The 20110-nt window shown below is 38.7% G+C and overlaps 2 protein-coding genes across 2 annotated transcripts; one reads left to right on the top strand and one right to left on the bottom strand.

Moving 5' to 3' along the window:
• Positions 1-1059: 1059 nt before the first annotated feature.
• ANKRD37 (ankyrin repeat domain 37) lies at positions 1060-3337 on the top strand. The gene is made up of 4 exons (XM_063310203.1): positions 1060-1103; positions 1529-1681; positions 2244-2335; positions 3015-3337. Exons 1-4 carry the CDS (start codon positions 1077-1079, stop codon positions 3283-3285), a joined length of 543 nt encoding a protein of 180 aa, XP_063166273.1. The 5' UTR covers positions 1060-1076; the 3' UTR covers positions 3286-3337.
• Positions 3338-5167: 1830 nt separating this feature from the next.
• On the bottom strand, positions 5168-19943 carry UFSP2 (UFM1 specific peptidase 2). Its single transcript, XM_063309891.1, has 12 exons — positions 19863-19943; positions 17470-17548; positions 16843-17026; positions 16680-16743; positions 16202-16359; positions 14929-15121; positions 13532-13678; positions 12050-12214; positions 10863-10987; positions 9787-9863; positions 7368-7492; positions 5168-5429 (listed from the first exon to the last, which is right to left on the bottom strand). Exons 1-12 carry the CDS (start codon positions 19908-19910, stop codon positions 5343-5345), a joined length of 1452 nt encoding a protein of 483 aa, XP_063165961.1. The 5' UTR covers positions 19911-19943; the 3' UTR covers positions 5168-5342.
• Between the last annotated feature and the right edge of the window lie 167 nt (positions 19944-20110).

Genomic DNA, 20110 nt, shown 5'->3' with positions numbered 1-20110 from the left:
GTCTAAAAAATGAGTCAGCTTTTTGATTCTATTTATCATTAAAACTGCTGTTTGCAGATGCTTTTTTATAAATGCAATACGTATTGATCACAGTCGGTTTGTAACTGTTTTTAACTCTCCAGTTTTAAAAAATTGAATTGGGGCAGGCCATACTAAAAATTAAAATGTTAATTTCTCATGGTTTTATTCTTTGTTGACTGGCTTCAGTTTATTCAACTCAAGTTCCCAAACAATTGATCTAAGCTTCTTGGACATCAAATCTGGGCTGTAAAAATCCAGATGACCACCAGATGGCAGTAAAGAATCAATGTTTTCTATATTTCTGTCATCTGAGCTGGAGTCCTAGACCCAAGATAGTGAAGTTTAATTTAAAAGATTAGCTTTAATATTTAAAGCTGCAATCCTATAGAAGCCAAAGCATATGCTAAAGAGAAAGCTCTACTGAAGTTTAGGTAAGCACAGGTAAGACACACTATAAACCTCAGCATGATTTGCATCTTCAGTATCTGAAGGGTGCTGTTCTCTTTGAAACATCTTGCCAAGATAGGTTGAACAAACTCTATCAACCCACGCAGGAATGTACTGGTGTGTAGATGTAGGAATGTGTTCCAATATAATTTAGAAGTAAACATCAGTACTTATTTTAGAAGAATTGTCCCTCCTTCCTTCCTTCCTTCCTCGTGGCTGTTGCAAAGTGAGGAGTTGGAAGGCAGACCCGCCAACCGTGATTGACTGTAGGGTATGCGTGTGTGTGTGAGATACGTGCCTGGTTGCACAGTGCTGCATGGCTGCTCCACCTGTCCTCAACGCTTCCTGCTCCGTCCTATCTCACAAGCGTAACAAGCACAGGATGCTTGAGAAAAGCCAATCATCTCCCCAGACAAACAGGCCGGCGGGCATGTGCTCTTGTTTGCCTACGTGCGGAAGCCGGTTCGCTGCAGAGAGGGCGGGACTGCGGCCGGAGTGTGTCTTCCTGAGCTGGCGCTGCCCGCCTTGGAATCAGATCGCTCGCGCGCCCGAGGAAGCTGAGCTTGGGAGGCTCTGCCACAGCGTTCGGTAACTGGTGAAACGCAAAAATGCTACTGTGGGACAGCAGCCCAGAGGTAAGGCGCGTCCATATGTTAAGGGACCCCTAGTGTATTTTTTAACAATTTTTCGACTGTAGTGGTTGTAACCCGTTCTCCTCGTAATGCTAAACTCACAAGATCACTAAAAACAATTCTGAAAGGGTAACTATCTTTTTTTTTAGATTTTATTTATTCTGTCTTTATTCTTATAAATAACTCAAGGCAGGCAACATACCTATTACTCCTTCCTCCTCCTGTTTTCCCCACAACCACAACCCTGTGAGGCGAGTTGGGCTGAGAGAGAGGGGCTGGCCCAACATCACCCAGCCGGCTTTCATGCCCAAGGCAGGACTATTGAATGAATGAATGAATCTCTTCGAAATGGCTCCTGTTTTGTAAGACTTCCCATTTGCCAATGAAAGAGGGGTGAATTCACACAAGGACTACTGTGCTTCTCGTAGCCTCGTGGCCGGAGCCCTCTCCTGGAGACGGGGACCGAAGTGAACCTGGCGGCGGCTGCTTTTGTTCAGTCGCCAGCTCATCTGGCAGCTGGTGGAGGCCATGCCTTCTTCCTGCTTTGGCAACTCCAGACAGGAGCCAATCTGAACCAACAGGTATGTTTTCGACTTTTCAGACTGTGTAGCTCTGATGGAGCCTGCCTTTTCCATTTTACGTTGGAAGTCTGAGACTACGAGCAAGGCAAGTGTAATGTGAAGGCACGCCTGAGTAGCTTCAGAACATTCTGCTTTGCTTTGACTAGGATTACTGTTGAATATGCAGTAGTACTAATATTAGTAAATGCTAGGTATCATGGTCCCAGGAAGAGAAAAATGTTTTGTTAAGAGATTATATGTATGTCCTAAGTTAGCAGCTTGTTTCCAGGATTACTTTTCAAAGGACAAAAGTAAAACCTGTTATTTTCAAACTAAGTAAGCTTGGTCATAAAGTTTCAGTGGGCCCAATCCAGAGGACTGTGTTTTTTTTTAACTCATCCTGATGCAGAACATCGTTTTAGCTTGCAAATAGTATCTACTGGGACAGGATTCTGGGGTTGGCAATCATATTACTCTTGAAATCAAGCTGCTTTAACCACCTCCACCTGCCCCCTTTTACATATTAACACTGTACAATGGTGAAGTGACTGGATTTACAACTAAAGTATTTGTTTTTATTTAGGATTGGCTTGGAGAAGCTCCAATCCATAAGGCAGCTAAAGTTGGGAGTTTGGAGTGTCTCACTTTACTAGTTGCCAGTCAGGCCAGCATTGAGTAAGTGTATCCCATAACTAATTTCATAAAATAATTTCATTGTTTTTGCATTTAATTGTAAGTTAAATCAAAATTAATTTTTTGTCCTAGTTCTGAAAGGCTACTCAAAATGTGAAAAAGCTTGCCCACATTTGCCCAACTTTGAATTTTAGTTTAATTTCCAAAAATACCACTTCAGCACATTGGGTGCAAGAGCCTTTCAAATAGTTTCTATTCAGTAGATGATAGATGTTTAGTCTCTAATTCAGCACATGTAAATTTATACTTCACTCTCATAGGCGTCAGGAGAGTTTAGCATTATATTTGACTTGCAGTATTGATTTCAACAGAACAAGCATCATCATCAGCAGGATCAGACTCACATAGTCTAATTCTATTTATGCATAACCAGAAACAAGTCTGTTTGGAATTTGTTTCACATGGAATTTGTTTCCATTGTAACACATGATCCCATGTTATTTTCAAAAAAATAAGCTCCAAAGATTACGAAGAGGCTTACTTGTCAGTAGACATACATACATTTGGGCTGTAGTGTTTCAACTCAACACTTTATCCAATATTTTTTAAAAATAAAATTTTATTTTAGTTGTACGAGAAATACAAGTCAAATGATAGTTATTTGTATGAGGAATGCAGTACAAGCCAGTCAAATGAATTTTCTTTTAAATGTGTGCTTCAGCTTGCGCAATAATAATGGTCAAACAGCAGAAGACCTTGCACTGTCTTTTGGATTTTTGGAGTGCGCCCAGTTCCTCATGAGAGTGAAACAGATTCAGAACAAGAAAGCAGGAACACAGTATAACCCTTCCTTGCATGACAGTGATGAATCCATCCATACAGACACTACCACAAGGCAGAAACGAGCATGTGAAAGGAACAGACTCATCAGCAAAAAGAGAAGGAGATCAAATGGTAAGGCAGCTTCTTCAAAGCACAACATTAAAGTCTAATGAAATTTCAGCCTGATGGAAGATCTGTCAAACTGAGCATCTAGTATCTTACACAGTGACAGAACTAGTTTAATTAGAATCTAGAGCAGTGTTTCTCAACCTTGGCAACTTTAAGATGTGTGGACTTCAACTCCCAGAATTCCCCAGCAAGAGTTGCCAAGGTTGAGAAACACTGATCTAGTGAATGACAATCAGAAGGATACTCCCAACCCAATATTGCAAGCACACCATAACATATAGTCCAGATTCTGTTAATTGTGCACCATACCCCACAAAGCAGGGGTATCTGCAGCAATGGCCATTGGCCTCCAAATGGGCAAAGTCCTGGCCCTTTTTAACAGACATTGTATACATATAAAAAGGGGCATGGCATCACTTGCCTGGTCATGCCCATCCTTTTGAAGCCAGTGATTGTCACTGCAGACCCCTCTGCTAAGAAGGATTACTCAGAAGTAAGTCCAACTGATTTTAGACGATTATAACTATAGTAGAAGTGTTAGGACTCAAACCTTAGACTAGTCACTTTTCTCTCTCCTCAGTATCCAGCCTTATTTAGCCTTTTCTCTCCAAGGGTACCTCTTATTTAAGGAAATATGGTACAGTAATATGCAAAGTATTTTACCCACATCCCAAACCCGCTATTATATTTTGATGCAGGGACGTATAACTTGATGAAATAAATAATGCACTTGTCTAGTGCTTAGGGCTGAGCAGACCACCTTCTCAGATAATGGATTCTGTGGATGCTACCATCTCCTTTGACATTTTGAGGATATAGCCCGTCTTTCCTTTTTAAATCTAAAACATATAGCTGTATTCTTATGAATTTATTATTGGTTTCTATACCCATTGCTTTCTCTAAGTTTTCTGTTGATAATTGCCATTTGTAATGTGGTATTCAGCAGTCTAGGAATTTTATCCAGTTTAGGATGCAATTTTGTACTTGTCTACTTAAAGATAAATTCTACGTTCAGTGAAATTTAATTATAGGCAAGTGGGTACAGCCTTAGTGATAATTTTATTGTTAACATTCCTTTTGTACACTGTCCTAAGTCAATACTTGTTGGAAAAATAATTTAAGTGTCTGCAGTGGATTGAAGAAGGTTGGTTTATTATGGGAGGAAGAACAAGGATCTACATAGGCAGAGAGAAACCAGAGCTGAACAGTCATCTGCCCAAAATTAATTTCCAAGGCTGGAATACATTATGTTGAAACTGGACGTAATATACTTGTTATAGCACATGCTTAATTCAAAAATAGGTTTTACATTTGAAAAGCAAATCTTTTCTTTCCGTTTATACAGATTTGAACTCAGAATCACGTGAAAATCAATGAGAAATATGGACATTCAAAGATCTGGAAAGAAACATGAACCTATAGCTCAACACTAAGTATTTTGAAGAATGCCTTCTAAGAAGGAGAGTATGTTCTTCTTGAAGAAGATCTTTTTATATGCAGTAATTCCTGCATTTACACAATAACATACAGTAATATTTTTCTACCATTGTTCCATGTTTATACATACCATTAATTTTGTGAGTGGTATACTGATGTTCTTTACACATGTGAACACACACATAATCAAGCAAAGCAGGAGGTAGATAGTATTCTGAAAATCAACACATTGTTCAGATTAAACAAATACGTATTATCGTAATAAAAATGCATTCTGTATGTGTGCCTCTGTAAATTTTGTGGAACTTCGCTACAACCTTTTTGTAATACCTTATGGTATAACTATACCTTCTTAGTTCTGTTGCTGCAAATCTGAGATTGCAAACCTATTCAACATTAAACTGGGGGCATGTCATTTTCAAAAGACAGGTACAGAACTGAACTGTTAATATGAAATGACAAAAGCAGAAAGCTATTCAAAAGTAGTAGGATATAATCAGATTTTATTTGAAAAATAATCTTATACATAAGTTGTGCTCTGAAATACTGGAGCAGTACTTTCCTTTCAGTGGCAGCATCATGAGAAGCATGATATTAAATACAAATAAATCATTATATATACAGCTAGCATATCACAGTATGTATCATTCAACACAGGTATTCAGATACATTTTGGTCGCTGAGGTAGGCACAGATTATAATAAGCATCTTTGTTCCAGAAATCTGGACCCTTCCAGCCACACCAGCCCTGTAAAAAAAGGGGAGAGAAAAAGAAATCCAATGCTTTAATCCATTGCTGGCGTGTTGGTAAAAGAGTTGCATTTTGTTTTATATATTCGTACAGGCAAAAAATGCTTTAAAGCTATAAATAATCACTCAGCAGCCAGTTTATGCCTTTTGAAATAACAGGATTGTATTTGGTTTATAGGCTTTGCTCACTGGGTGTGTGTTTACAACATATATATGGTCAATAAACTCCCAATCATAAATAAAATGAAGCTATGCATAAAAACAGAGAACAACCTTTGCCAGAGATAAACTCTTACAGGCCGATTCAGGTAATAAATGGCAAAACAATTATCACTGCCAGGAAACTATATTGAATTGATGGATGTGCCCTTGAAATTATCAGGAGTCAACCTCAATTCAAAAGGGACATTAACTTTTTATAGTTTAGTATTAAAAAAAACAGCTATTTTAAAAAAGAAAAGGTTAAGAATAAAGCAATATCCCGAGCTTAATCAAAATCAGAAGCAATATATTTATTTTCTTAAAACCACACACACACACACACAAACCTATAAGCAACTCACTGTTTCTCAGACTTTTCATCAGACAATAGAAAACCAAAGTAAGCTCCAAAGGTATAACATTAGTATAAATTTAGTATAAAAATGTATAACCCAGATCTTTGTACGTTAGGGTCATCCTGTTGTTTATTCGTTTAGTTGCTTCTGACTCTTCGTGACTTCATGGACCAGCCCACGCCAGAGCTTCCTGTCGGTCGTCAACACTCCCAGCTCCCCCAGGGACGAGTCCGTCATCTCTAGAATGTCATCCATCCACCTTGCCCTTGGTCGGCCCCTCTTCCTTTTGCCCTCCACTCTCCCTAGCATCAGCATCTTCTCCAGGGTGTCCTGTCTTCTCATGATGTGGCCAAAGTATTTCAGTTTTGCCTTGAATATCATTCCCTCAAGTGAGCAGTCTGGCTTTATTTCCTGGAGGATGGACTGGTTTGATCTTCTTGCAGTCCAAGGCACTCTCAGAATTTTCCTCCAACACCACAGTTCAAAAGCATCGATCTTCCTTCTCTCAGCCTTCCTTATAGTGCAGCTCTCGCAGCCATATGTTACTACGGGGAACACCATTGCTTTAACTATGCAGGCCTTTGTTGTCAGTGTGATGTCTCTGCTCTTAACTATTTTATCAAGATTTGTCAGTGCTCTTCTCCCAAGGATTAAGCATCTTCTGATTTCCTGACTGCAGTCAGCATCTGCAGTAATCTTCGCACCTAGAAATACAAAGTCTTTCACTGCTTCTACATTTTCTCCCTCTATTTGCCAGTTATCAATCAAGCTGGTTGCCATAATCTTGGTTTTTTTGAGGTTTAGCTGCAAGCCAGCTTTTGCACTTTAGGGTCATCCTAGCTGGAGCTTATGAAAACATCCTGATATTTTTTCCCCCAGAAAGATGAGTCAAAGCAGAATTTGAAATCAGTACCTCGAACACAGTTTCAAGATTGTTCCCACTGTTCAAGAGAAAAACTGACAAATAACAGTATGGGTTCTGTTCTGCTAAAAGCGAAACACACACTTCATTCTCTGTCTGTAGTGGGAAAAAAACATGGAAACTATATGTATTCTAAAAACAGTTGAATTCAGTTTCATTATTTAAACTATTCCCTATTTAAGGTATTTCCAGTTTCCACTGAAGAAAGAAGCAGAGTTCAAGAGGATTTTGTGAACCTGACTGCACTGGTTCATTGGTTAATTTAAACAAAATGGTGTGTTGTCACAGTACAGTAATATACTTCTTTGACAAGTCCTTTCTCCTATGTAGAAATTAAAATTGTGAATTTTATACAAAATACCAACACATTTATGAACAGTGAATATGGATACAGTGCTTTAAAAAAATCAATAAAATCTGTCTTTGGCAGTTAAGTCAAATGTGAAAGGAGTCTCACCTTTTCTAATATAACATGCAGATCCTCAGCACCAGTGTAATGTGGGTCCAAAATCAAAAATTTAATGTGCCCGGTGATCTCATTCCATGCCACCCCTAATATAGTGTGGGCCAAGACTCCACCACCTGAATTGGGAAGGCAAGAGAAAAGATACAAGCTGAAGTAGTGCGTTCAATTGCAACTCACTATTGTTGGGCCACCAATATACACAGCTTAATTTCAGCGTCCTTTGCTGCATAATGAACACATTGATTCCCGATTAGGGACTGCTTGTGCAATGGTTTCCTCCCTTTTAGCAGGAGAGAACTTCCATGTGGATTTTCTTCATGATCAGATGTTGGCATACACCATGCATGCCACACAACTTATACAGCCTTTGGGAATTGAGGCGAACCCTGCTTCCCAACCATATGGTAAGAAGTACCGTCCTTGATAAAACTATTAACTGTGATAAAGAGAACATGCTTAACAAGAGTACATCCTTGCCACGTCCTTCATTTGTCAAAATAACACAATGTATGGATAATTTACAAGGCCGTTACACACAGCTGTTTGGAAAATACATCCAATTGAGGGCTATTCCTTTCCAAGAATGCACAGAAAAAATCAGTGTTGGACGCTTGATTATCTTTTATCTTGCCAGAGATCCTTTTTCTTTAGACATTGCAACACAGGAAAGGAAATCACAGGCCAGTAGGGTTTTTTTTTTCCATACTATCAAGCTGCTTGAAAACAATCCAATAAGATAAGCAATAATAAAGCCATGATTTCTGATTAATTCAGCCTTTTAACTCTATATTGTTATATATATTTCCTCAAAAATATTTCACTGTATTCATTGTAGCTTATTTTAGCGAAAGAAATTACTCACTTTGTAATTTTCTTGCTCTGAATCCTATAATCACTGAATCCTACAAACTTAATAATCAGATGTAAATAAGATCTATTACAAATATGGTTTAAACCTCATAATTTCTATATCATGTTCATTATTCTTAAGGGCAGACTCATTTTAGACATTAATAGTAAACATGGATCTTAGGAATGGTTTTTTCTGTAATCAGGAAGGAAATTGTATATATCTCATATCACACAAACCATAATGTGGTTTATTAATATTTGGCATAGCATAATATATTCCTTTGAACTGGAGAGGGAAACCAACCAACTGATGATTATAGATCAAGCTTTCTTTATTTAGAACGTAGTAATATATTTCAAATCCTTGAGAAACAGACACATGCTTATTAAGCATTACCTTATTTTTGCACTATTAAATACATACTGTTTTCTCTGTAGATGGTTAAAGTAAAAACAAAAAATCTAAAACTGTATCCCCAGAGTACCTTGAAAAGACATGATCAGATTAGAACTCAAGAAAAGCCTGTGAAAAGATGACTTCGGAAATTTCTACATAGATTATTTGATATTATTAGGATATTTGTCCTTATTTTTTTCCTTAAAAGAGTCTGAAAACTTCCTCTCTCTTGCTGAGCCAAACTTTCAAACATTTTTGTTGTGAACTATTGATAATAGTAGCAGAGTCATTTTCAACCAGCATGGTGTTTCATATAAATAATGCCAGTGAACCCTGTGATAATGGAAGTCACTATAAGTTCCTCCCCATTTTTACTATGAAAGAAAGAATTGACCAAAAATAATTCTGTCAATTGCCATAATTACATTTAAAATTGAGGTTTAAACATAAGGTAAAGCAGAATTTCTAACAATATAAAGGAAGGTGACATAATTCTAGAATGTTAATTTGCTTTTTATTCTATAAAAGCAAGTTTACTCATTACAGTTCAAGTAAATAGACCAAAGAATTCTGGCTGAACAGTTCTTTTCCATCTTAATTTTCCTGCCTCTTAAACATTCAACTTACAGACTTTGTCAACCTCTTCTGTAACTTTTTATGTAGAATAGTATGCTCCAGAAAACCAAAATTGCTGTAAGAACTAAGCCCCAAACAAGCCACATTATGGCTTAGCATAATGTGTGAACCAAGTATATTGTAATGGTAAGACTCAAACTGAATTAACCTGGAGCTGGCAGATTCACATGTTAATTGGGAAACACCACAAAGATCTGTGGCAGACAAATCTTTGCATTTAGTTAAAAAAAGGCATACAGAAAAAAAAATGGCACACACATTTATAGCATATCACATGAGCAGATATTCCAATGCCTGCAACATTTCAAAATGAAGCTGGAAGATGCTCTCTCTTATTTGTAGGAGCGGATAGTCTGTAGGTCTTCATAAACTTGCCAGAATCATGATTTTTTTAAAAAGTGAGTGAACTTTCTAATACACACTCTAAAATAATATTGTTCAGGGGAAAAGAACAAATCAGGATCTTCAACCCAATACACTCTATTCATAAACTGCCAGTAAAATATTTTAAATAAGAAAATTTACCGATCATCACTGGTGTTCCTTCAGTCTTGAAATGATTAGCAAGTTCTCTTCCCTGAGAAGCCAGTTCAGATCCCTGGCTATGAAAAAAACAACTAATTAGCACTAACACTAGCACTAATGAGCACTAACGGTAATTTAGCACTGGTAATTTGAGAAAGAGGCATAATGAAATACAGCAGCCCCCATTCTCGGTTCCATAAATTAGAGCCAACCATGTAATTGTCACAAAAAAGTCAAGAACCTATGATGTTTCACCTAATGCCCCCATATTTTGATGCACAATTAATTAAGCCTTAATTTATGAATTTTCCAGATACATCTCCCATCCAGCTTGCCTGCCTGCCTTCCTTTTATCCCACCTTTTGTGGAGGAGCCTAGGTGGTGTGCATAGCGCACCTTCTTCTCATTTTTCCCATGACAGCAGCAAAGTAGGTTGGGCTAAGAGGGAATGATTGACCTAAAGTCACCCAGTGAGGTTCTCTAGCTGAGAGGGGACCTGAATCAAGTCTTCCTGATGGCAGCCCAATACAACACCACTACATCACACTGGCTCCACCATAAACTAATGTAAGTCTGGGATTGTCTTCCTGCTGTAACGTCTTAATCAAATTCTACGCTACCTGTACAATAGCTAGGAAAAAAGGAATAAATTGTGTATGGCATCAATTTTACTATGATAATTATTACACCAACAGTACCAAGATTGAGTTGAGTTTGAAACAAACATTACTGGGCAAAATACTACTTTCCTAATGCCATTTTAAAATTAACTGCCATATGTCAAGTCCTCTAGAATTAATAGATTTTTGTAAGATTTTACCGATCAACAACATGACAAAGTACATAATACTAATGCAGATATTGACTGCAAAGTCTTTTAAGACAGAGACAGGGGCTTTATCTGTGGTTTACTAGTCCATGAATACAGTGTGTTCCTTTAAGAACTTACCTGCAAATCCTTATTTATCAATCACTTCATTTTTATACTGTCTTTCCTCCAAAAAGCTCAAAGGTGTACTGCATATACTGTAAAAGTAAGAGAGCCAAAACTGTTGGTGGTTGCTAAGTAGTCTTACCTGACAAACAGGATCTTTGAAGTTATCCCTAACAGCTGACTCAGCACAAGTTGCACTTCAATCGAACCGATCCACTGGCGTGATCCAACAAAGCTGGGCGGCTTGTCCCCAACTTTAACAAGCTCCTTCAATCACGTCACAAGTGAGAGATGGAATATAGTAACAGTCAGTTGCACAGGATTCTATCAAATCCAATTTATTAGAGACCAAGGGGTAAGAAAGGGATTTTATTTTTAAAAATTAAATTAGCTCAGTGCTTCATGCAAAATGGTTGTGTAATATAATAAGCATAAGTTTTCTTTGGCTACATCAATATTAGCAGATTATTTGCAAGGTCACACAAATCTCTCACACTTAAATTGCTCCTCCTAGAGGTTACTTGTAGCTACTATACGGTCACTATTAAAATGTAGAAAACCAGCCACCAGATACTCCATCAAGTGAGCATCAAGTGGAGATCTAAATCGATACAACTGAGGAACAGATTTACAGCTTGGTGAGAACCAGGCTTAAGCAAAGACTTGGCAATCTTATGAATTACTGCAGTGATGGGGCACATTCATAATCTAGAATCTAGAACCAATAGTTGCCTACATGGCAGGCCACCTTCAGAATGCTGAGAGCTACATGTAGACATCAAAAAGTTGGGTACATGGGTGTCTGGGGTGGAGGAAAAAAAAATTCAAAATGTTGCAATGCAAAGTCCACTTCTTACATACTTGCATGCAACATTGCAATGCAAATACAAAAAGGAAGCTTGAATTGTTATAGGATACATGTTTGATCATTCTGGCATCATAATGGGTAGCTGTCATTGCCTTTGATCAGGTACAGTTCCTAAAACCACCAAAAATTATCAAATAGTAATTTTACATTTCATAGAAGAAAAAGGTGATTAGTTATGGCACTAAAGAGTACTCACATTAACAGTATTTAAATGTAATTATATGTAAATATAAATGAAATCAATTTTAACTTTTGTCCTGACCCCAACCCCAGCTTTTGGGTATATGGCACCTAGTTTGCTCCCAAAGTCAAAGATGCTCCCCACAGCCAAAGATGGCCTCAGCCTGGAAAAGGTCACACACTGCCGATTTCGAACTAGTCTGGGCAGAAGTGCTTAAATAAAATACTCCATAAGTAGTAGTTTTTTCTCCACAGAATTCAGATTTAGAAATCACCTCTACCTGCTGTATCTCCTTGTGTGTAGGTATTGCTCTGTCTGTGTATCCCTGATGCCTGAACCAGGAACACATAGTCTGTAGAGATCGATAAGCACAGCCCCATCCATTATCATCAGTACAATCCTGCATGTAATGATGATAACTATATGTGCCATTCACCAAATATACCTGTGTCCAAAAAAAAAGCAGTTTATACATGTTAGGATAATGAGGTCTGCATAAGAGTTAACATGTTGCCTTTGAGATCTATATAATGAAAATGAAGATAATTGGTTGTTACTAACAATGTATTTGAAAGACTATTCAAGCTAAGCAATCTTAAAGTTAAATTAGGAAGTCTGCAAGTAGAGATTAATGATGATTAAGGCCACGGAATGAGGCTGCCTTTCCTTCTGATGCTCCCAGCTGGAATAGTTGCTAACAGAAGATACCACAGCAGTTCTGTTTTCAAATTAAAGTTCTGGAGCAAGGATTCCTTTAAAAAAGGAAGGCTTACAAAGAGCCATTGTTTTCAAAGAACTTTGTGAGATTTCCCAACAAGATCTAGCCAACCTCTCTTGAACAAATCAGAATCAAGAGTAGACCAGTAGATGAGGACTGATGGTTGGATGCCTTTAATTTCTGTTAATGATGACTGAGAGGCAGAGGGAGAAAACATCTGATATTTGTATTTGTAGCTTCTGTTCTCAGACTCTAGTTTTATCTGCCTTAGGGCTTTTTTGCATGGCATCCTTCAGCTGCTTGTCTCCCATGCATAAACCAGTTGGAAATGAAGTCAGCATAAGAAATCCTTTTCTGCCTTCCACCCTGCCCCCACTCCCCCAATTCTTCATTTTGGCCACTCTGATGGCCAGGGTTTCTTTTTGGACTCTGGTTACCATGGCGCCCACAACCCTCCTCCTGCTTCTTTTCCTCTCCCACCTGTGCCAGGGAAAACAGATACCAACTGCTTTTCCTTCTGTGGGTGGGTCTTTTAGAACAGGTGAGGGGGGAAAAACAGGTTTTCATGGGCTAAAAAGGGAAACTTGGCAGAACTCTTGTTAATTTCACCCAGTTTTTAAAAAACAACAAAGAAACAATATTTTACCAATCCCAAAACACACCCCCACCCCAAGGTACAGCCTTTCACAGTAGGCTGCCCAATACAAAAAAGCTGTCAAAGGTGAGGATGGGTGGAGGTAAGGCAGTGTGTATACTTGCCATATACTTGTGTGTATACAAGTGGAATGGAGGCATTTGTTAGGATGTAATGAAGTGCAATGGGTAGACTGGGCTATCCTGCTTATACCGGTAGGGAGGGAAAACACTACTTTTGATAGGTGGTGGTCCCCTTCCCAGCAGCCAAGGGGTAGGTTGAGGAAGACATTATCCATTCCTGCCCTCCCCAAAAGGCTGGTGGGCTGCCCTCATGCTGGGGCAAGCAGGAAGTACAGATCAGCCATTAGACTTGAAATTAGAACAAGAAAACCGACAAATGAAACTCACCATACCAGACTCTATTCCAGGTGGATTGAGATGTAGATGTGGGTTTCTGAGATACCCATCTTTAAAAGGTTCATCAGGAAAGTGATAGGCATTAGCTCTTCGGAAATAAGGCCTATCAAGCGGTAGATTAAATTGCCCATGCAATTCCTAAACACAAAGCAAACATGGGTGAGGATGAGCGAGTAAATCATAAAAGAATCAGCTATTATTTTATGCTTTACAATGACTATACCTTCAAAATTAAGACTGTTTTATTGTAGCTTAGTGAATTGTTTCTTTGTCATCAGTACAAAACCGGCATGTTATAATATTAAGTACCTTTCCTACAATGAGTTCTTACTATGGAGAGATCACTCTGATACATCTGATTCACTAGGAGGCCAGAAAGTTGTTTGCCTGTATTGATACAGGCAAAACAATTTAGAAGATATAGCAAACCAACAAACAAAAGAGAGAAATTAAAACCAACCAAAAAATCCATTACAGAACAAGAAACCAATTGCAAATTTTAGCCAAATCCACATTCAAACAAAGGAGTGTCCTTAATCTAGGGGAAGAATTTTTTTGCACACACTTAAGAACATAAATACTGTAGTCCTGCTGAATCAGGCCAAGGGTCATCTTTGGTCAACATTCTGATTTTCACACTTGCCAACCAGATAATTCTGGGGTGTTCATAAACAGGAAGTGCAGTTATATCCTCTCCTACTATTATTCCCACTACTGGTAGCGGGAGACACGCTGCCACAAGCTGGCAGTAACTCTGAGTCTGTCTGCCCTCCATTAACTTATCTAAGCTGCTTTAAAGCCAACTGAGTTATGGTCATTACCAAATCCTGTAATAGTGAATTCCACAGAATAATTATGCACTGTGTGAATAAGTGCTTTCTTTTGTCTGTTACAAACTTCTTTCCTTGCAACCCATGAAGCTTCCTGCCCTACTCATCTGTTTTTCAATTCTTTGAAAATCATTCAATGTTTTGAATGATTAAACTTTTTTTGATCATTAAATCATATAAGGTTATTAATATATGATTCCCTTCTTCACCTCCTCCGAACGTGAATTTCAAGAGTTGATTTGATTCTAATGCATGGGATCTGTGTACTGTAAGGTTTTATTTATTTATTTATTATTTCAAATTTAGTAAAACTTTATTGCAAACCACCCAGAGTTGCTCTTTGAGTGAGATGGGCGGTGGCTAAATTTGAAATATAAATAAATAAATAAATAAATAAAACACCTTATAGTACACAGATTTCATGCATTAGAATCAAATCAACTTTTGAAATTCATGTTCAGAGGAGGGGATGAAGGGAATCATATATTAATAACCTTATATGATTTAATGATCAAAAAAAGTTTAATCATTCAAAACGTTTTGCTTAGCATCAGATACCTTTCTGTAAGTCTCCAGCTGATCATCGGAAATGCCTTTAGGAAATGAAACTGTTACTAGATGCTCTTTTCCTGGTAACATGAAATGAAATTGTTCAGGCACCACAACCGATGTTCCTCTTATATGTTGCAAAATGCATCTTTCCATATCTGCTAGCTGCGTGTGAATTGCATTCACAAGGAGGCTTCTCACACTGTAAAATATCAAGGCAGAATCATTTTTCCCCCACATTCTCTTCATTAGATTTTCTGCCCTGAGAGTAAAGCAATTTCTATAGATATTATACAACATGCACTGGTAAACATGTTTATCAGTGAACTCCCTGATTTACATGTTTGGTCGCCAGATACATTTTGGAGATTTATATCTGCCTTTCAATTCATTTGTTCTGTCAGATGCGGCTATACTGTAACACATTCATACAGCAAACCTATGGCACCAACTACAAGTTTTTTAGAATCTGGCTCTTAACACTGGATTCAGTTCCTTATCCATTTTAGAAAAAGGTGCTGTGTTCCTCAGGAGAAATCCAGTCTGGAAGCAATACATTTTGGGATATTGGGCAAACTATTTTACATTGTACTTCTAAATATTCTTCAAACTGTATTTGTAAATGAACAGTAATATTAAGGCTGAATTACAGCAATGCATTAGTGAGATTATTCCAACTAGAACACGATATTGGAGGGTAGGCTGCTATAAAGGGCAAGTTACTATTAAAAATTTATCCCATTTTGAGGGCACTGCAAAGTACTTGTAGTGACATACAAAGTTTGAGGCAGCGTAGGACTTGAGTGTGTGATATAACTTGAGTTATAGGTGCCACATCTGGGTGCAACTTGTTCTATGGAGACCAAAGTGTGGGAGTTTCCTCTTCAAGTGCCCCAGTTGTGAATTTCCTCACTGTTAAACCACAGCTGGCAGAAACCTTTCCCGCCTGAGGCATCAACAAGTCTTTCAGTTAAACAGTGGTGCTATGCCTTTCTGACATAGTTGTGCATTATCATTAATTGTTGGTTTTTAATTCATTGCCACATGTTTTTGAATTTTTTAATGAGAAAGGAAACAGAATTTTTAAACAAATAAATAAATGAAAATGCTACCAAATGCCCATAACCAACCAAAGACCTCACTGTAAAGGAAAACAAACCTAACTTTATGTTACATGCCTGAAAGTTCTCACCCTTTGGAGATTTGGAATACGCATAACACTACAATAGAAACAAGCTAAAGAAAGCTAAAAAATACATCCTCAGATACACAAGCTACTTACTTGCGCCATGTTTCTTCAGGAGAAATAGAGACAACAACATCAACTGGCAATGTCATGCTTACGTAGTGATGCTCTTTGCTTTCCTTTTCGATTACTGGAGCCAATGGCTCCAATGATGTTGTAATTTCCAACATGAGATCAATATTTACTATAGAAGGCTGAAAATAAAGACGACTTTAATGTACAAGTTGTAATCTAAATCACTCCAGAGGTACTGTTTCCCCTATCAGATGAAGGCACAATGTGGGGGGAAAAAGTTAGATCAGAAAAGTGGCACCCAGGGAAACCCATCACCTTCCCTAGGCATCAATTTCCAATATCAGTTAAATAACCCAATACTGATTTCAAAAGAAAAAGACTAAATATATTATGTTTTTCACAAAGACTTGCCTAATCAAGAAACAGACTTGGAAATAACGGATTCTTTTTTCACACTTTATAGGAGAGTACATGCTATAGCAAGGAAAGATATACCTACCACCTCTTGTAACTTTTTATCTTTCTTTTTTGAAAATCTGTGTTTAGTCCCATCTTGTTCTAATCTGAAAAACAGTGACAGAATGAAGGTATAATGACCAATTATTATACCACCTCGATCCCCACCCAGAAGAACATTATTTTTTTTGTCTAGGCACACTCACTGAATAAACTGCAGTATCTCCTTACAGGCAGAGTCATCAGAAAGCTCAGTTGCCATGGAGTTCATCCCACTGTTTGGCCACAAATATACCGGGCTATGACAAATCCTGAATACCAGCACATCAGAAGCCAGTTTGGCTGAAAGATCCCTGAAAATGTATTTGAGGGCCTCTTTTGTGGAAGAGTCTAAAACAAACAGAGAAAGGAAAAAGAGATTAAAAGGACAGGGAATTAGCTGTAGGTTTTAGGTAGTGAGAAGTATCTTAGAAAGATAAGGAATAATTGGGTGCTTATTCATTAACTGGAGAGTGGAAAAAGAAGTGGTTCTCAATTAAGCATTTCAACATGGAACAATTTCCTAAGAAGAGCAGAAGACCTGTGAAGCAAACTGCCTAGCCATGTTGGCTTCAGTCCTCAATATGCTTGGAAAGGAGAAAGTCTACTGAGAAGAATAGGATTTCCTTCTGAATGAACCTGCACAGTTGCATTATTCCAAAAAATGTGTTTCTCAGACTAACTTTGCTAAAATAGCTTTTGTTGATACAATGGGGTCAAAATTATCTTTTCAGCTTTTCTACAGAAAGATTCTTTATAATGTAACACAGCACCTGGTATTTCTACAGACTTACCATCAGTAGTGGCTAATTGAAATGCAAAATCCAGACCTCCTCTTATTCTAAAAAGTATGTTCATAGTTTCTAAGGTGACCTATTGGAGGGAGAAGGAGACAAAAAACAATTAACTGAAGTGTTTCGGGTGGGTTGAAAATTTTCATAAACTGTCATGGGAATGTGGCTCAAAGATTCAACCCTACCATCTGAAAATCTAGCAAGTGAACGATTTTCAATTACCAAGATTTGTTTATCCACAGCTGGTTGAAAAAGACATACTGCTATGCTCACACATTATCCTAAACTATCAAATTATAGGGACTGAGTTTACACAACACATTGGCCCAAGGTTGGAGACCATCCTAACCATTCCAGAGGAATTAAGGCCTCAGTGGGTCTGACAATGAAAGTGTGAGGGAGCATGCTACATATGAGAACAGGGCTTCCCACTTTAATTTTTTCCCTGGATATTTGTGGGGATGGTTTTGGAAGGTTTGTTTTTTTGGTTTTTTAAATGTTAAGCCTATTTTAGGATTTCTGCTATACAGTTTCTTGCTTCACAGTAGTAGGGACCAGTCCCTAATTTGTAGTAATAATGGTCAGAAAAGGTTCCAGGAATTGCAAAAGAAAAAGCATGGAGATTTTGTGCAGCCTTGGGGCCACAAATTAGGTTATTACTGTGCTAAGCCAAAATCAATGCAACTACAGTACACATTGGTGGTCTTAGGGTTTGCGGGGTCTGGCCAAGAATGTAATTGGGAGTTCTAATGGAAGATTGATTTTTATAACTATTAGCAACTTAGCTGATTTTATTTTGCCACTCCTCGACCATGATGGAGCCAGGATGAGTACACCTTTATTCACATCATAAATATGATGCAGATGTTAAGGAGAAGCTGCACTGGCCCTGATCAAAGATGAGACATTTACAAAAACATTAATGACTTCTAATTTATTTGGAGCCCAGCTAGATAATAATGCCTAGCTGATTCAATCTTGACAAGCTAAATAGGATTGAACCTCATTAGTACTTAGATAGGAGACTACCAGAAAATCCCAGACCAGGAACTTGAAAAGATACCCTGGAAAAAAGACAAATTGGCAAATTCCTTTCACATTCTTACCAAGAAAACCAAAAGGAGTCGTCTGGGAAGTCACCAGGAACTGAGCTCAGGAAACTTTATTTTATTTATTTGGAAATAAGTATTTTTGATTCCAGTGGAACTTACTTTTAATTAAACTTATAACAATGGAAACCAAGCAGCAGCATTCTAAATGCTATTTCAAATAGTTGTTCCCTGTAAACTACATTTATAGAAGAAAGCATGGCCACCTCCAAGGCACAATTTCCCCTATCACAAGCAAGGCATGTAGAGAATGATTTGGGGCTAATTTAGGCCAATTTTTTTGGGAGGGGGTACTTTATTGAACTAAACAGATCAAATTTAAAAAAGAACAATAGCAAAATAAAAAAGAGAGAGCAGAAGCCATGAGCTGCTTACAGCCTAGATCAGGTATGAACAATTACAATGAAACATGGTCATCGTTTACCAAAAGTTTTACTGTCCTCCCACAAGGCCTGAAAGACCAAGATCTTTCCCTGAGCCTTGGGCCAGGCTGTAGGATGACCCTTCATGGAGAATAAGACCCTTAAATGAGATACAGGTAGTCCTCGTTTAGTGACTGCCTCGGACAGTGACCATTTGCAGTTACAACAGTGATGAAAAGTAATGTTGCAACCAATGCCCACATTTACGACATACACAACATCTCTCTCAGTCACATGTTCGTCATTAAAGTCAGTATGTGTTATCCTGTGTAAAATCGTAAGCAAAGTCCCAGTCAAGTGATTTCCCACTTAATGTTCACTTCGCATGACAGGGTTGCCTGTCCCAACTGCTGTGGCTAAACAAGGACTACCTGTACATCTTATTTGGCCTAGGTTGCTTCTGTTATTATGGTTATCTCTGTGATTCCGTTATTCCCTGTCGTTTTTTTAACATCCCAAATGGTTTCTTATTTTACCATCTTATTTTAGCTTTATTTCTAACTCCTTGCTGTCAGGCTTCTTCAAATTGTTAAGCCCCACAGCGTCACTCCTGCGCAGTGGGCAGCCGCGTGAATCTAGGAAATAAGAGAAATGCAAACCCGTTGGGTCAAACTGCCTATCCCGGCAGGCGAGCATGAGAAGCTCGTCTGTGTCTAACTGCAACAGGGACCAAGGGGGGTTGCAGGCGCACCCTGATGCTCTCCGCAGCCGGAGTGGACCGGCAACACAGCTGCTCCCTGACTCAAGGAGGCGCTGGGGATCGGGGGCTCCGCCGAGGCCCGGCTGCTCCCGAGACAGCCCAGACGAGGGACGCCCCTGCCTTAATAGCAGAGCGGCGACGGGAACCACCGGCCTGACTTACCACGTCCGTCAGCGGCACGCTGGGAGAAAGCGATCCCGGCAGCAGCATGCTCCTCCTCCCCGATCGAGGCTCCTCCCTCACAAGCTGACACGTCACTCTTCCGCTCTTTTCTCCCTCTCTGCGCAACAAACCAGGCGACGGGGCCGCGAAGCTTTTCCGCCTGTAATCGTTGAAGCTGCCGAACTACATTTCCCGACGTGCTCCACTTTCAAGGCGCCGCCGCCGCCGCGATCCTGTGGCATGACGTC

This window comes from Candoia aspera, chromosome 8, assembly GCF_035149785.1.
Source record: "Candoia aspera isolate rCanAsp1 chromosome 8, rCanAsp1.hap2, whole genome shotgun sequence".
NCBI classification, from domain to species: Eukaryota; Metazoa; Chordata; class Lepidosauria; order Squamata; family Boidae; genus Candoia; species Candoia aspera.
The sequence above is the reverse complement of the archived record's forward strand: the minus strand, read 5'-3'. Positions and strand labels throughout refer to the sequence as shown.